The sequence below is a fragment of the Neoarius graeffei genome, chromosome 19 (assembly GCF_027579695.1).
Source record: "Neoarius graeffei isolate fNeoGra1 chromosome 19, fNeoGra1.pri, whole genome shotgun sequence".
Classification (NCBI taxonomy): Eukaryota; Metazoa; Chordata; class Actinopteri; order Siluriformes; family Ariidae; genus Neoarius; species Neoarius graeffei.
In genome coordinates this window covers 13971987-13990257 of record NC_083587.1, presented here as the reverse complement: position 1 = coordinate 13990257, position 18271 = coordinate 13971987, and the positions used below count along the sequence as shown (strand labels likewise).

The 18271-nt window shown below is 43.4% G+C and overlaps 1 protein-coding gene across 1 annotated transcript in view; it reads left to right on the top strand.

The window, feature by feature from the left end:
- map3k15 (mitogen-activated protein kinase kinase kinase 15) overlaps positions 1 to 17961 on the top strand; it is a 78028-nt gene extending 60067 nt beyond the window's left edge. The window contains exons 22-31 of the mRNA XM_060899699.1: positions 4154 to 4337; positions 4756 to 4933; positions 6696 to 6870; positions 6958 to 7146; positions 9374 to 9479; positions 9555 to 9783; positions 10007 to 10125; positions 10574 to 10695; positions 11819 to 11895; positions 13486 to 17961. Of these exons, the coding sequence (XP_060755682.1) occupies positions 4154 to 4337; positions 4756 to 4933; positions 6696 to 6870; positions 6958 to 7146; positions 9374 to 9479; positions 9555 to 9783; positions 10007 to 10125; positions 10574 to 10695; positions 11819 to 11895; positions 13486 to 13582 (1476 nt within the window). The 3' untranslated portion in view covers positions 13583 to 17961. The remainder of the gene's footprint in view (positions 1 to 4153; positions 4338 to 4755; positions 4934 to 6695; positions 6871 to 6957; positions 7147 to 9373; positions 9480 to 9554; positions 9784 to 10006; positions 10126 to 10573; positions 10696 to 11818; positions 11896 to 13485) is intronic.
- Positions 17962 to 18271: the final 310 nt, after the last annotated feature.

The following is an 18271-nucleotide window of genomic DNA, read 5'->3' as shown; positions in this document are numbered from 1 at the left end:
GTATGCAATATGTTCCGGCCTGATCGAGGGCGGTCCCTGGCACGTTGGGGATCTGGACCACCGCGCCCACCTCCATCGCTGAGCACTGATGCTGGAGGTGCCCCGGCTCCCTGCAGCACCAGCAACCGGCCTGGGCTCTCTCTCTGCACCGGTGTTCCGGAGCTCACTCACCTGAAGGGGGGGAGAGACAGACACAGAAGTGGGAAACGGTAGGGCACCGCGGGTGTGGTGGGCCGGCTGGGGTGGAGCCGGCCCCCGCTTCCGCGGTGGGGGAACAAGGCGAGGACGAGGAACAGAAGGCGAGGGGGAGGGAGAGAGAGAGGAGAAGAGGAGACATGCTGTCCTGCCGTTGGAACAGCCGCCAAATGGTCCCCCGCTAGCTCGATGGCCTGATCCAGCGACGCTGGGCGATGGCACTGGACCCACTCCGCGGTTCCTTCGGGAAGTCGGGCGATGAACTGTTCCAGCGCCACCAGATCGACAATTCCCTCGGCGTCGCGGATGTCAGCCCTCAGCCACCGCCAGCAGGCATCCCAGAGTTGCTGGCCAAACGCGAACGGCTGGCCGACCTCCTCCAGGCGCAGAGTGCGGAAGCGCTGCCATTGTTGTTACAGGGTGCGCCCCACACGCTGGAGGACGGCCCGGTGGAGGTCTGCGTAGATCAGCCGGCTGTCGGCGGGGAGCTGTAGCTCAGCCAGCTGCGCCTCGCCCGTTAGCAGGGGGAGGAGGCACGCCGCACGCTGTTCCACCGGCCAGCCCCAGGCCTCTGCTGCCTGATCAAAGAGCGCGAGGAAGGCCTCAGGATCGTCGTGCGGGCCCATCTTTGTTAGGGTGAGGTGGGGAGGGCCTGCGGCGGTGGAGGTGGTGGACCCCGCCGATGTGAGTTGGTGCCGGAACGCCTGGCGAGCTTCCTGCTGCGCCAGCACCAGGGCCTCGAACCTTTGCTCCTGCTCCTTCCGGAGGGTGACCAGCGCCTGGTGCTGGCTCTTTTGGGCCGTGGCGAGGGCATGGATCAGGTCCTTGAAGGGGGAGGACTCCATGGGCTGTTCTCCTCTGTGCTCCGTCCCGGGTTTCGGCACCACTGTAAGAATCAGAGCGGGTGGGTGGAGCACAGAAGCACGGCAGGCCAGAACTCAGTTCCAAAAACTCTGTTTATTTGCAGCTTTTCAGCTGTTACTACTCTCCCAGCCACACACGCATGCACACACACAAGTCCTCTGGCTGGGGAGACAGCCCCCTTCCTCTGCTCTCTCTCTCTCCTTTTATAGGGCGCGGTCACTGGGGAAGACACACAAACACAGGTTAACTAACATCAGGTGCAGTGATTCTGCCACTTACCTTCCCTGACTCTGCCCTCCATTCACAGACCTACGCTTGACCACGCCCCTGCTGCCACACGTTATCATGAGAGTTGTTAACATGTTAGGATTAGCATGGTAGCATGCAGAGTTCGCATGTTTGCTGTTAGCGAGTTCGCCTGAGCATGTTAGCATGCTAACTGTTAGCATGTTAACTGTTAGCATGTTAGCTGTTAGCATGTGACCCTCAGCGTGTTAGCATGCTAAAAGTGAACATACTAGCCATTAGCATGTTAGCCTGTTAGCTGTTAGCATGATAGCTGTCAGCATATTAGCCTTAAAGTGTTAGAATTTTAACAAATAGCATGTTAATCATTAGTATGTTAGAATGCTAGCTGTTAGCATGTTATCTATTAGCATGTTATCTATTAGCACGTTAGCATTAACATGATAACATGCTAGCTTTTGGCATGTTAGTATGCTGTTAGCATGTTAGTATGCTAACTGTTAGCATGCTAGTTGTTAGCATGTTGGCATTAGCATGTTGGCAGACATGTTAGACATGTTGGCAGACATGTTCTGCTACAGCTCAGCAAGCACACATTGCATTTTCTCTGCGGAAATGCAGTCTAGTTAGAGTAGCTTTTCAGGTTTGTAACGGGCACTCTAGGACACGAACACACACACAGACACACACACACACACACACACAGACACACACACACACACACACACACACACACACACACACACACAGTCGTGTTCTGGTCCTGACCAGCACTCCTCTGCTCTCCTATTCCTCTTATGCTCCATCATCACTGCAAGAAACACACACACACACACACACACACACACACACACATTAATTGACGACACATGTAGCGACTTGGCCACTCACCTTCCCTGACCCCGCCCTCCATTCACAAACCGATGCTCGGCCACGGCATCCACACGCTGCCACAGCCAATTCTCGTCCTGCTTTGAATTTCAGAATTTTGCCAACTGTGCCCGGAGGCAGCGCCATCCAGCCTGACCTGTCCTGTTCATTCAAACTACGCTAAATTAAACGATAAATGTTATTGCAGAGCTGCTCAGGCAGAAATTACTATTGTATAAAATTACTACCTATGTTACCCCAACTAGCAATCTGTGAAGCTTCAACTTGCCTCACTGTATTTCATCTTGGTTTAACTTGCTCCTACTTAATAGTTCAGCAAGCTCCTGCTGCTGGCTCTTCCATGAAAGCATGAAAGGTCAGGGAGGTTTGTCTGGCATGGTGTTTTTTTTTTTTTTTTTCTGTGGCTCTCCCTGCTTTAGGCTTTCCATGTAGGCACATGGTAGGGTGGGGAAGTATGCTGTCCCTGCCCCAAGGCTTTCCACGTATGCACATAGAAGGGCAGAGAGGTCCCAGAACAGAGCCACCTGTTGCAAATATCCATCCATCCATTATCTGAAACCACTTATCCTGTGCAGGGTTGGGTGCGAGCTGGAGCCTATCCCAGCTGACTATGGGCGATAGGTGGGATACACCCTGGACAAGTCACCAGATCATCGCAGGGCTGACACACAAACACCCATTCACACTCTCATTCACACCTTTGGTCAATTTAGAGCCACCAATTAGCCTAACCTGCATGTCTTTGGACTGTGGGGGAAACCGGAGCACCCGGAGGAAACCCATGCAGACACAGGGTGAACATACAAACTCCACACAGAAAGGCCCCCATCAGCTGCTGAGCTCGGACCCAGAACCTTCTTGCTGTGAGGTGACAGTACTAACCACTACACCACTGTGCCACCCTTGTTGCAAATATTGCCATGTAAATAATGTTCCTTGATGAACGTGGTTCCAGCAGAAATATATTTAGTATTTTTAATATTTTTTTCTTTCTGACTCTTGGCACCATGTCACAACTCCCTGATGACTTTTTTTAGAAATCACTTTTATAAATGTTCATTATTAATCTCGCCCCATTGTAATACTAACAAGCAACTATTTTATTTCTAAAAATTAAGAAAAAAATAACAGCAATAATATCTAATTGATGACATGACCCACCAAACATCATACCTATGGTTCACAAATATTAACAAATTGTCAAACAAAAATTATTAAATTTACCAAATTTATCACCATTACAGAACAGGCTTATTTTAAATGATACAAACAACATCCATCATTTTTACCACTGAAATATCAACAGAAATCTATAAAAAGACCTCTAATAATTTATAATAATAATAATAATTATTATTATTATTAAAATGCTGCTTATGAAATGGGTTGATTGGATTGGATTTTGTGAGAGCACGACTAATTCTGTCTGACTTTGCCCCTTTTTACAATCATCAGTCACAAAATATTTTCACAAAAACACCAGAACTAAACCTCACACTCTTACACCTCTGCGTTATAATTATAAATCTTAATAATCAAGCCTGGGTGGCATGGTGGTGTAGTGGTTAGCACTGTCACCTCACAGCAAGAAGGTCCGGGTTCGAGCCTAGTGGCCGACGAGGGCCTTTCTGTGTGGAGTTCGCATGTTCTCCCCGTGTCTGCAAGGGTTTCCTCTGGGTGCTCCGGTTTCCCCCACAGTCCAAAGGCATGCATGTTAGGCTAATCGGTGGCTCTAAATTGACCGTAGGTGTGAATGGTTGTCTGTGTCTATGTGTCAGTCCTGTGATGACCTGGTGACTTGTCCAGGGTGTACCCTGCCTCTCACCCATAGTCAGCTGGGATAGGCTCCAGCTTGCTTGCGACCCTGTAGGACAGGATAAGCGGCTACAGATAATGGATAATCAAGCCTTTCATATCATGACATAATCTCAGTATCTCAGTCTGATGAATTCTCCAGGTGGGAATGTTTAAAATCCACCCCGAGATTCCCGAATCCCTTTCCCTGGAGGCCAAGTCCTTCATCCTGCGCTGCTTCGAGCCCGATCCCAGCAAGAGAACGACGGCTGGCGACCTGCTCAAGGATCAGTTCTTACGCCACAACATCAAGGGCAAGAAGAACAAAATCGCTTTCAAGCCCTCAGGTATGTGAACGTGAAGATGAAGGTGAGAAAGTCTGAGGAGGAGGAGGCGGGGTTTGGCGAGGCAAACCCCGCCATGATGCCTGAGATGGAATGTTCCAGAGTGTCTGTGATTAATGATTTAATTGCATGTATCATTAAGGTTGAATTTCATTAACTGCTTATGTTTTTGTGTCTCTGGCTCTGATGGATGGCTGCGTTACACGCCTGCGCTCTGTCACAGTGTGGCAAGGTTCGTCTCGGTCTGGAGTTTGTGCTTCTTTTTATAGTTATATAAAATATTTATATTTTATATGATTATATTTATCAAAATACCATGTGCTTCTAATTAACAGTGTGGAAATGTGAATATTGCTTTTCATCTTCATGTCTGTACAAACTGAAGTGTGTATGTGTGCGTGCGTATGTGTGTATGGATCAGATTATATCCGCAGTGTGTCGCTGCCTGTGCAGTTGCAGGCCGAAGCCACTGGGAGCAGCAGCAGCGAGCCGGGCTCCGTGTCTCCGGACTCTGACTCCAAACACGATGTCTTCTTCAAGAAAAACCAATGTTCAGGCTCCGAGAACCTCATCAAACCCACAACGAGCAGCTTCCTCAGGTGAGCTCCTGACGAAGAGAACGAGGGAGGATTCTTTCCTGGAACAGGGTGCACTTTCTTTTTTTAATGCTTTTTCCCTTTTCCAGTTATTTTATGTCATGTAATCAATTAGTTATTTTATGACCCAGATACACACAGATACACAAACACACAGCAGGACCGTGTGTGTAAAAGGGGCATAACTGTGAATCCAACACAGAGCTGAGTGTTTAAGGTGTGTGTGTGTGTGTGTGTGTGTGTGTGTGTGTGTGTGTGTGTGTGTGTGTGTGTGTATACATCTGTTGAAGCAGGAGTGTTGAGTTGAGTGATGCTATAAATCCTCATCAGTGCTTGGCCCCGCCCACTCAACATCAGCATGGTTATGATGTTTAATCACCACACAGGAATGAGAGGACAGGTGTGTGTGCTGGTGTCTGGCCGGTTGTGTGTGTGTGTGTGTGTGTGTGTGTGTGTGTGTGTGTGTGTGTGTGTGTGTGTGTGTGTTGGTGCTCCCTGAGCTGGCACTAATGTGATAATGAGGTTTTTTTTTTTTTTAATAACAAACTGCAGCCGCTCATAAAACTCATGCACCTGATTGCTTTATAACCAGCAGCTCAAATCCATCATCTCACACACACACACACACACACACACACACACACACACACACACACACACGACTACTCTTCCCTGTTGGCTTTATTTTCTCTTCATCCCCTGAGCAGCGCTCATCCAGAAGACCTGTGTGTGTATAATCATCACATCGGCTCGGTAATGCATTCGTTTGTTCTTTAAGTCCATAAGCATCATGGAACAGGTGAGGTCACACATCCAGATGCATGTGCACACACACACACTTTTATGTTTGTAATCAAAGTTCCCATGTTTAAAACCAGCAGCTGTTCAGTATAGGATGAGTATCTTGCCGCGCCGCCCTCACATGTGTACACACCTCTCATGGTTGCAGAGGAACGCTTCTAAAAATGGAAACACGTTGAACGGTTGCGCAAAAGAAAATCTTAAAAGGATTAGTGAGGTGAGGAAGACCAATCATAAATTCATTAGGAGTTTAAAGACCCGGTCCTGTGTGTGTTTGCTGCCTGGAAACTGATTGTTCACTAACATGTAGTTAAGGTCATTAAGTTTAGTTAAGCGCATTAATACACACTCGGGAATGAATGGGTTTATGATTATTCAAAGAACATAACAAAAAGCCAAAATGTTAGCTGAGAGCCATTACGTCCTGTCCTCACATGCGCATGTCCGTAAGTGTGGAATAAACCTCTGTTACAATGTTTTCATTAAAGAGCAACACATCGTACTTTTATACCGTAGTTATGTTTGATGATACGGGACTGACTGATCACTTATATTACAGTTTCTGTTAAAATTCCAGTTTGTTATATTACCTAGAAACGGCAAAGAAGCATAAACTCCGTCCTCTGTCCTGAAAACTAGTTCAAAGTATTTAAAAAGTCCTTCTCAAAGGATGATTCGTGATGTCCCTGATGGAGCAGACAAACTCCAGGATATTTAATTTAAATGTGTATCAGTTTAAGAATTTGTTTTAAAATTGTGAATAATGACCTATAAAAGTATTTTGTCAGTGAAAGAACTTTAAAAAAAAATCTGTAGTAATTAATGTTAATCTGTAGGGGGCACTTACTTTTGGCCATTGTGTGGTGTTGGAGTCCCTTATGTATCTAGGACCCTTAAATGTATTTCTGTGGCTAGAACCCAAGTGTGTTTCCACTGAGTGAATGAAAAGTGTGTTCTATCTCAGTGTTCCTGATGAAAGCCCGACGTCAGAGGACCGAACTTCTCCGGCCTCATCTGAGAACAGCGACTCGGGACTGTTCCTGCTGAAGAAAGACAGTGAGAGACGAGCGATCCTCTACAAAATTCTGAACGAGGACCAGGACAAGGTCACGTCCAACCTCCTGGAGAACCACATGCAGGTGCGAGAAGTGACACTGTGTTTAAGGGTTCTGTAGTGAAGGTGTGTTCCATCATGAAGGGAGTGTGTGTGTGTGTGTGTGTCTCAGGGCAGCACGGAGGAGCTGAAGCTGTCTGTAGATCACATCAAACAGATCATCTGCATACTGCGTGACTTCATCCGCTCTCCTGAGCGCCGCGTCATGGCCTCCACCATCTCCAAGCTCAAACTGGACCTCGACTTTGACAGCACCTCCATCAACCAGATCCAACTGGTTCTGTTCGGCTTCCAGGACTCGGTCAGTGTGAAATATTTTGTGCGGAGATGTGAAGATCCGTAGATCTATTTTTTTGTATGTTTTTCATGGCATTAGAGCTGTGTTACTTCTGCCTACGGTGAAGTCATGTGTATTCCTGCTATTGTAGACTATTACAATTGCACCTTCTGCTGGCTAAACAATGCAGTTACAGCTAAGAAAAAACTAAGAGATTACGCAGCCTGATAATAATCATGATGAATTTTTTAAGAAGAAGCCAAGAAGCCTTTATTTGTCACATGTACACTCAAGCACAGACAGTGAAATTTAACCTCTGTATTTAACCCATCTGAAGTAGTGAACACACACATGCACACACAAGTGAGCAATGAGCACATGCACATGCCCAGAGCAGTGCGCAGCTATGCTACAATGCCTGGGGCTTAGGTGCCTTGCTCAAGGGCATTTCAGCCCGATCTCAGGCTACGGCTGCCCCATTTTAACCTCTCACCACGTCTTTGGAGTGTGGGGGAAACCAGAGCACCCCGAGCAAACCCACACAGACATGGGGAGAACACGCAAACTCCACGCAGAATGGCCTCTGTTGGCTGTGAGTGTCAAACCCAGAACCTTCTTGCTGTGAGGTGACAGTGCTAACCATTGAATCAATTTGTCATAAATGATATCATCACACGGCGGCACGGTGGTGTAGTGGTTAGCGCTGTCGCCTCACAGCAAGAAGGTCCGGGTTCGAGCCCCGTGGCCGGCGAGGGCCTTTCTGTGCGGAGTTTGCATGTTCTCCCCGTGTCCGCGTGGGTTTCCTCCGGGTGCTCCGGTTTCCCCCACAGTCCAAAGACATGCAGGTTAGGTTAACTGGTGACTCTAAATTGACCGTAGGTGTGAATGTGAGTGTGAATGGTTGTCTGTGTCTATGTGTCAGCCCTGTGATGACCTGGCGACTTGTCCACGGTGTACCCCGCCTTTCGCCCGTAGTCAGCTGGGATAGGCTCCAGCTTGCCTGCGACCCTGTAGAACAGGATAAAGCGGCTAGAGATAATGAGATGAGATGAGATATCATCACACAATATATCGTTACATGCCTAATATCAGTTTACTTCATTGGACTAGGTTTAAAATATTCCACCTCTCCAGAATTTTCATTTCCTCAGGACAGTTTTTAAAAACAAGTAAGAAATTAACAAAAAATAAGATTATAAATAAATAGATAGATAAATAACCTTATGATATTTATTCAGTGGACATTTAAAAATTAAGATAAACCATTAAAGATGTTTGACAAATCAGTACCTTTGTTAAATTGCTCATCTCATTATCTCTAGCCGCTTTATCCTGTTCTACAGGGTCGCAGGCAAGCTGGAGCCTGTCCCAGCTGACTACGGGCGAAAGGCGGGGTACACCTTGGACAAGTTGCCAGGTCATCACAGGGCTGACACATAGACACAGATAACCATTCACACTCACATGCACACCTACGGTCAATTTAGAGTCACCAGTTAACCTAACCTGCATGTCTTTGGACTGTGGGGGAAACCGGAGCACCCGGAGGAAACCCACGCAGACACGGGGAGAACATGCAAACTCCGCACAGAAAGGCCCTCGCCGGCCACGGGGCTCGAACCCGGACCTTCTTGCTGTGAGGCGACAGCGCTAACCACTACACCACCGTGCCGCCCTTTTTAAATTGCTGTTATTACATAATTAGAATGTAAATATTAGTTTTATTATTTAATTATAATTTCATTTCATGACCGGTTAGCATATGATACCTCACCTCATTGCATCTCCACATAAAACAATCATCCAACATGTTTGGTCTGAACTTTTTTGCTCTTGTTTTACAGCCATACTGAAGCCATAGCGCCCTCTGGTGGCTCCGCCCCTTTGTTCTGTTGTTTTAGTAAATCAGTAAATCTGAGTGTTAATATAACTCTCCATCTCACTGAGTGTGATGATGATGATGATGATGATGATGACTGCTCAGACTCGCATGTGTGGTTTAGTCTCATACTCATGTACACGCACATCATCATCAGGTGGTTTAGAGCAGCAGGTGTGTTAGTGCAGGGTTCAGACTGTTCACTATGGATCTGTGTGTGTGTCTCTGGTATCAGGTATCACTGGTATCACTGAGACTAAAGCTAGTGTCTAATTGATCAGCACCTGAACCTGAAAACATGCTGATTAGACGCAGGTTAACTCTTGAACATATTAAACTTAAAGCTGTTTCTATTCATCCGCTGTATTTAAGGTGAATAAAGTTCTGAGGAACCATCACATTAAACCCCACTGGATGTTTGCGATGGACAACATCATCAGACGAGCCGTCCAGGCTGCAGTCACTATATTAATTCCAGGTACGTTTGTGTGTGTGCGCGCGCGTGTGCGTGTAACTCCGAACTCATCTGTGATGAAGTCAATCTTTGCTCCAGAGCTGCAGACTCACTTTGGCCCGGCGTCTGAGAGTGAAGGAGCTGAGAAAGACGCTGACGACGTGGAAGTGGAGGACGGTGACTTCGGTGTCATGGAGAACGTCGCTCCGGAGGACACAGGTCACATCTCAGGGGTCAGCACCCTCAGCTCAGCCGTTTCCCATGATTCCCAGCGGCCTCAGCATTCGCTCGGAGTACAGCTCACACACCTCAAACAGGAGACAAGCAGGTACATGATGTATCTGGGTCCTTCTGATGGTTGATTAATTCTCTGTCACAACAGCTCTGACATTCGTGCAGCTGCAGATCACTGGTTTATTTATAATAATAATAATAATAATAATAAAAGTATAAGAATAAGAAACTACAGGGGACAGTATTATAGACTGAACTGATAAAGGTTTTTAATAAAGTTTTCAAATGCACTTTCTTTGTCTTGTCTCTTGGTGCAGGCTCCTGGAGGAACTGGTGCAAAAGGAGAAAGAGTACCAGCAGGTTCTGAGGCAGACAATCCAGCAGAGGACGCAAGACTTGGAGCTCTACAGACTGAAAAACCAGCCTGTGGCTATGAGTGCGTTATACTGCGTTATTAATATGTTCTGATTGGATCTGAAATAAAAACGCAGCGTTAATGAAAGTTCTCAGGTGGTGCAACAGAAAAGTGTCATGCCATAGATATTCTGTAATAACACTATAATAACGCTAGATACAATGGACCCAAGCTGTTTCATTCTGGTACAATTATACGCCATGTTGGTTCACTGATTCTGGTCACAGATATCATGTTTTGTATCTTGTATTGGCGATGCAGGAGTTTTAACACTGAAATAATGTAAATGAATAAACAATTATGTTGCATTAAAAAAAAAGGACACAGATTTTCCATTTTGTCACACACAAATCAAAGGAGGGGGAGTGCAAACTTTTGCACTCAACAGATTAGTTAAAGGAAACAGGATCGAATAGCGACTACCTCGATGATCTGTTTCACACTGAACTTGGCGTGTTTTTATTTTCAGATTGCAGCATCCTCTCTGTAGAATCTCCTTCTCCCTCCATCTTCCACATCACTGCAGAGGCAGATAAGGAGCTGACCAACTGGCTGAAGCAGCAGGGAGCAGATTCAGAGACCATCAGCAAGGTGCTGACGCGCTACACCATGCCTTCATGGGCTTTTTTGTTGTTGTTTGTTTTTGGGACGCTCCATGTCCTCGAGATCATCCTGAGATGCAGCATCAGTCATCCTCTTCATTGCTCCACTTTCCTTCACTGTTTCTTCTTCTCATATTTCTTTGCTTCACCATTCGATCCTGAAATGTCCTTTGGCTCTTATACATTATGATGATGAGAAGAATATATCCTCAGTTAAATCACCTTTATTTTAAACATGTAATGTTTATTAATCCCTGTGATGACCTGGCGACTTGTCCAGGGTGTACCCCGCCTTTCGCCCGTAGTCAGCTGGGATAGGCTCCAGCTTGCCTGCGACCCTGTAGAAGGATAAAGCGGCTAGAGATAATGTGATGTGATGTGTGATGTTTATTAATTTTTCAGATCATTCCCCTTCTGTATAAACCCCCATTAAATGATTTGATTGGCTGTGCAAAATGTACAATAAAACTGTCTCACTTTATAAATGCAGTATGCTCTTGCATAAAGTGGGACAGAAGGAAAAAATGCTCCCAGTGAAAATATTTGAAATTAATTTGAAGATTATCTCCTGCGCTGCCGTATGTGTGCACTGTAAAAAATGATTTGTTGTTTTAACTTAAAAAAGTTAGTGCAAGGGTTGCCTTAAGGGCTGCCTTAAAATTTTGAGTTCACTGAAATTAATATAGTAAGTTCACAACAATTTAACTTACTATGTGAATTCCAGTGAACTCAAAATTTTAAGTCAGCCCTTGCACTAACTTTTTTAAGTTAAAACAACAAATATTTTTTTGACAGTGTGACATTTACAAACCTTTAATCAGGTTTTAACTTGAACCTGATTTGCCTCATACAGCCACCGTCGATCCGCATCATTCCAGTTATGAAATGACATATTCCACTCCCCCGGAAGTGACATCACAGACAGTGTTTAATTGATTTAACCCTTTACTTCCCAAAGAAGGAGCTCAGTAAGGAATTTAAAGCAGTGAAGTAAATACAGGTTAAGATACAGAGATTCAAGTGTAAGTTTATCCATATTCCACTTTACCAATATTCACATTAATTAATCCTTGCTCTGTGTGTATGTGTTGGTACACCTTGCCTCTGATCAGTTCGTGTCGGAGGATTACACGCTAAACGATCTTCTCAACGATGTCACCAAAAATGACTTGCAGTACATGAGGCTGAGGTGAGAAATCAGTCCACTCCACAATCGTGTTTTAATCGTCATGTTCACTCACAGAAGGCAAAACTTCACGTGAAGCTCAGGTTGTGTGTGCTGCAAATCGTGATATCCAAATCCTTTTGCAAAAACCTGATAATCCATATTAGATAAAATCCATCAGTGTGTTGGTTTATGACAATAAAAAAAAGTGAGTAGTGAAGTTAGTGCTAGTGTATGGGTTTATTTCTGAAAGGAAATGTATTGTACTTTTCTCATAAAATTTCTCCAAATCAGTGGTATTCATGTCTCAGGAGAAGCAGTAATGAGTTCGGAGCTCAGTTTATGCATATTGAAAATAATAATAATAATTATCTCATCTCATTATCTCTAGCCGCTTTATCCTGTTCTACAAGGTTGCAGGCAAGCTGGAGCCTATCCCAGCTGACTACGGGCGAAAGTTGGGGTACACCCTGGACAAGTCGCCAGGTCATCACAGGGCTGACACATAGACACAGACAACCATTCACACTCACATTCACACCTACGGTCAATTTAGAGTCACCAGTTAACCTAACCTGCTTGTCTTTGGACTGTGGGGGAAACCCGGAGGAAACCCACGCGGACACGGGGAGAACATGCAAACTCCGCATAGAAAGGCCCTCGCTGGCCACGGGGCTCAAACCCGGACCTTCTTGCTGTAAGGCGACAGCGCTAACCACTAATAATAATAATAGAGCCCAATAATAATAATAGTTATTATTATTATAATCGGGGCGGCACGATGGTGTAGTGGTTAGCGCTGTCGCCTCACAGCAAGAAGGTCCGGGTTCGAGCCCCGTGGCCGGCGAGGGCCTTTCTGTGTGGAGTTTGCATGTTGTCCGCGTGGATTTCCTCCGGGTGCTCCGGTTTCCCCCACAGTCCATAGACATGCGGGTTAGGTTAACTGGTGACTCTAAATTGACCGTAGGTGTGAATGTGAGTGTGAATGGTTGTCTGTGTCTATGTGTCAGCCCTGTGATGACCTGGCAACTTGTCCAGGGTGTACCCCGCCTTTCGCCCGTAGTCAGCTGGGATAGGCACCAGCTTGCCTGCGACCCTGTAGAAGGATAAAGCGGCTAGAGATAATGAGATGAGATTATTATAATCAGTTTCTCAATTTATGCAACAACTGCAACACCACCTGCTGGACATTTCGAGTAATTGCAAGTCCACTTTACGAGATTAATGTTCCATGAAATTTCAGATTTTTATTTATTTATTTATTTTTTAATCAGCAGGTGATGCTGTAGTTATTGCATAAATTGAGAAACTGGACATTATTATTATGATCACAGTTTCTCAATTTATGCAACTGCAGGACCACCTGCTGGACATTTCCAGTAATTGCAAGTCCAATTTATGAGATTAATGTTCCATGGGCTTTCAGATTTAAAAATAAATAAATAGATAGATAGATAAATAAATAAATATATGAAATCCCATGGAACATTAATCTCGTAAAGTGGACTTGCAATTACTCGAAATATCCAGCAGGTGGTGCTGCAGTTGTTGCATAAATTGTGAGAAAGTGTTATATGTTAAATTCTTCCCCATTTTTAAAAATTTTTGTTACAGAGGCGGTGTGTTGTGTCGTATCTGGAGATCCATCCAGAGGCACCGCAGTCAAGTGGAGAGGAGATTACGGAGCGACGATGAGACCTCTGAGGGATGAGGGTGCCTTCTGAAGAACTTCTGAATTGACCTCACACATTAAAACACACACACAAACACACACACACACACACAACCCTAACACATCCAAACATGGAAATATTTTGCCACTGTTTTTCTGACTCACTCCACTGGTTCTTTCATTGCCTTTTCATCTCAAATTTGCATGCGAGGCCTTTCCCGCCACTTGGTCTGGACTTTTCCATGACATCCATGATGGAGAAAACTGTTCCTCTGACCTTCCTGAGGGAAAATCCACTTCACTCTTCTGGATGAGTGTATGTTTGTGTTCTTGTTTTTCTCATTGCTGTTATTGGCACTTTTTATTTTGTGATGATTGACTACTAATCCTGTGATGGGATTGGCTGTCCTACTCATGCATTCCTCATGCTTACTCTGAATCCGGCACATGTTCAGAGAGGCCACATTGCTTAATACAGTAACTTAATGTGACGAAAGGGAACATGAACACATCTATTTTTGTGTTTTGACACACAAGTCTGGACAAGTGCTCAGTAAAACAGATTTACGAGCATCACCAGGTTCTCTTCTTTCCTCTTCCCATTGGACGGCTTCATGGGTGATATTTAAACTTCTGTGCAAATTCAGTGATTGTATCTAAATGTTAAATCATATTTATTTGACTATTAACCCTGAACATTTCAAATAATTCAGAATATTCAAACATGAGTGAATAAATCAAGCAAAAATAAATGAATATTTAAACAGACAGTTGAACGTTGTAGAGGTTCACTGCACTCAGACCAATAAAAAAATAATAAATACTAAATTATTTTCAGATTATGTCAAGAGCAAAGGTTTGTGCACTGTTATGATAAATAAATGTTTGTTCATAAAAGTAATAATTAAAAATAATATATAAGTCTGAATAATAGTGAAAAACAAATCAAAATTTTTTTCAGTTCAAAAGTGTGCAATGTTAGCTAAATATTTATCTCAGGGGCACTAAAAATTTTTCTCTGTTTTGGATTGTTCCAGGAAAATTCACAATCATTAATTCTATTTTGTTTGTATATTATAAATTATAATATAGGGTTACAGTTCTATGGTTTCCTTCCAACAACCTTGGGGGGCAAAAACCTTTGCATGCCGCTCAGATTGCAGTATTCAAGGTTCTGAAGCTTGTGGCCAGAAACATGAAAGAACTGTCATGGAAAGGCCACAAAATGGTATCAGTTTATCTGTTCAAAAGTTTGTGCCCCCTCTCCATTTGATGTTTAAGCATTTCATTTTGGTGAAATTTTAATTTTAAAATCGAGGTGAAATTTCTATTTCCAATTCCCATTTTAAAAATCTTTGGTGTGTACAAAATTTTACATCCAATTTTATGTTTTGTTTTAAAAAGCTTGTCCTGACAAATGTATAAACGAGTAATTAGCATCAATTGGGTGGGTTCCGAACTAAAAGATGACGAGTGCTAAGAAATAAAATTAAAACTTTAAATTTAGATGCCATTTCATTAATTCGAAGCTTTTTAGTCCATACTGATAAACAGCCAGCAGAAGTATATTGAGGAGAAAGTCGTGCCAGTTGCAGAGATGTATATTATGTTAATATTTCTTTTTATATAAAGCATACACTTTTCTATGAAGTGACTATTAGAATTAGAAAGCAATACATAAATAAATTCATATTCACTATATTTCATTTATAATTGAATTACACTGGAGTATAAAGATTAATTTAAATTTTCACAATTCATATTTTTATATTGTAATAATATACACTAACAGTCAAAAGTATAACACAGTTATAGAATATTTATTTTATTTTTTTGAACACGCAGGGTTTTTTCTTTAAAGATCCTGTAAAGGTTTAATGTTGAAAATGTTATCGAAGACAAATGTGTGATATCGAAGTATACGTACGTATTACATGTACATTCATTTCTTAATCAAAATCAATTTTTAAAGCAGATTTTTCTGAAAATTAAATAAATAAGTTTAAAATTAAATCAATCATCAGGAGCAGTGAGGAGCTCAGTTTAGATTAAACTCTCCTATGTGAAGCTCCTCGTGAAACTGGATGAAAAAATTTAAAATGTAATTGCTTGAATATGTTTAATATTTTTCTGCGTTACACCATCATTCCACACATTATTTCCTGGTGTTCATGTTGTCATCCATCCATCCATTATCTGTAGCTGCTTATCCTGTTCTACAGGGTCGCAGGCAAGCTGGAGCCTATCCCAGCTGACTATGGGCGAGAGGCGGGGTACACCCTGGACAAGTCACCAGGCCATCGTAGTCATGTTGTCATTATTATTCTAAAATAGTGCGAATTAAGATGATAGTACAGTAGAAAAACTAAGAAGGGGTGCACAAACTTTTGACTTGTGGTGTGTTTAGAGCTCTGATCTGTTGTTCCAGGCTGAAACTTTCTCACTTTACGGACGTGAGAAAGTTTCACAAAAAATTTTTTTAACTTTTAATTCAGATCATTTTTGACATGAAACTAAATATCAGCAGAAGCAGCAAGAAAATTTAAAATATTTCACTCTGCAATGAAAACGGTTCCAACATTCCTGAAAAATGAATACAGTCTGGTGGCACGGTGGTGTAGTGGTTAGCGCTGTCGCCTCACAACAAGAAGGTCCAGGTTCGAGCCCCGTGGCTGGCAAGGGCCTTTCTGTGTGGAGTTTGCATGTTCTCCCCGTGTCCGCGTGGGTTTCCTCCGGGTGCTCCGGTTTCCCCCACAGTCCAAAGACATGCAGGTTAGGTTAACTGGTGGCTCTAAATTGACCGTAGGTGTGAATGTGAGTGTGAATGGTTGTCTGTGTCTATGTGTCAGCCCTGTGATGACCTGGCGACTTGTCCAGGGTGTACCCCGCCTTTCGCCTGTAGTCAGCTGGGATAGGCTCCAGCTTGCCTGCAACCCTGTAGAACAGGATAAAGCGGCTAGAGATAATGAGATGAGATGAATACAGTCTCCATCTTGTCACACACCCAAGTTCACTAGAACTCTCTCAGGCTCTGCCTCATTGTAAAGGGGTGTGTGTGAGTGACAGTGACAGAGAGTGAAATTAATAGATGTGCGTGTCTAAAACATCCACCAGAAATATGTGGTTTGGGTGGATTTTGTTGATTGCATTTCATTTCTGAATGAGTGAAAGGGAACATGTTTGTGGAGTAAATTAATACCACTGAAGGACAGATATTAAACTTGTGGAAGTGCACAAACATTTACTGAAATGAAACCCATCCATCCCTTATCTGTAGCCACTTATCCTGTTCTACAGGGTCGCAGGCAAGCTGGAGCCTATCCCAGCTGACTATGGGTGAGAGGTGGGGTACACCCTGGACAAGTCGCCAGGGCTGACACATAGACAAACAACAATTCACACCTACGGTCAATTTAGAGCCACCAATTAGCCTAACCTGCATGCCTTTGGGGGAAACCGGAGCACCCGGAGGAAACCCACAGACACAGGGAGAGCATGCAAACTCCACACAGAAAGGCCCTCGTCAACCGCTGGGCTCGAACCCAGGACCTTTTTGCTGTGAGGCGACAGCACTAACCACTACACCACCGTGCCATCCTGAAATGAAACCATTTTGTAATAACGAGAATTTCTCAGTTAGGGTTTAATATCATGTCGTTCTGCAAGACCATCTGAACTTGTGATAGCTTTCAAAAACAATTTGTACCCACAGAAATCTCTTACACGTCGACATGTGACGAGAAATTAAAGAATTCTTCTTTGTGACTCGATCAAGACTGCAATTAATCCACTAACAAACTGCATGCACCCTTTTCTGAACTACAATTGAAATAATCCGATACACAAACTTAGAAATTTTCACAGGAAAAGACGTTAGTCATAACTCCGCCTCCCAGGTGAACTTTGACCAATCATATTCTTTCATTCATTCATTTGACAGACAAGTTCAACTTTTCAACTTGTGGTTAAATGACTGTGTTGAATTTTTTGTAATGTGATTTAGACCAAGTAAACGTGTGTGTTTGTGTCCCCTCCAGATTTCTCTCATGAAGTGTTTTAGTGAATTGGAAAACTTAGGAATCTGTGCACTAGTTTGATTTAACTGTGTGTGTGGGTGAGTGAGTATGACTCACTCAAAGGTGTTTATCAGGGTTTGTGTAGAACGTGGAATGGTTTTGTATGAAACTGTGGAAATCTTTTCCGTATTAACTGAAGAATTTTGACTAAAACACAGAATACGTTAAGCATGTGGCCAACTTTCATCTTTAGTGTTCAGTTAGTTGTGTTGGTGAAATCCCAAATTTCCTAAAAATGTGAATTTCCTAACAGTTATCCCAAACTGGAGAGATTGTGATGTTACTGTGATGTTTCACTGTTGCAAAACTTTGTTCTTTAAATAAACACTTTAAGGCACAGAAGCTATCTTTGTTTTCTACTTGCTTTTGTTTGTATTATTGATATTTAATTAATTGAACTCTTAATTTCTACACTTTTGTCACTAGCATTTTGGACTTCAAATCCCATCAGCCCTCATAGACTGCCACAGGTCACATGACTCTGTCACCTGTCCTCCTGAATGTTCTCACCTGTTTCGTGTTTCCTCATCATTAGTGTCTCTATTTAAAGTTCTGAAATTTCTTTAGTAAGGTTCTTCATCATCATCATTTCAGGTTTCCCCGGCCAACTGTGAGCGCTCATTTCTCACTCTTTTTGAGACTTGGTTAGTTG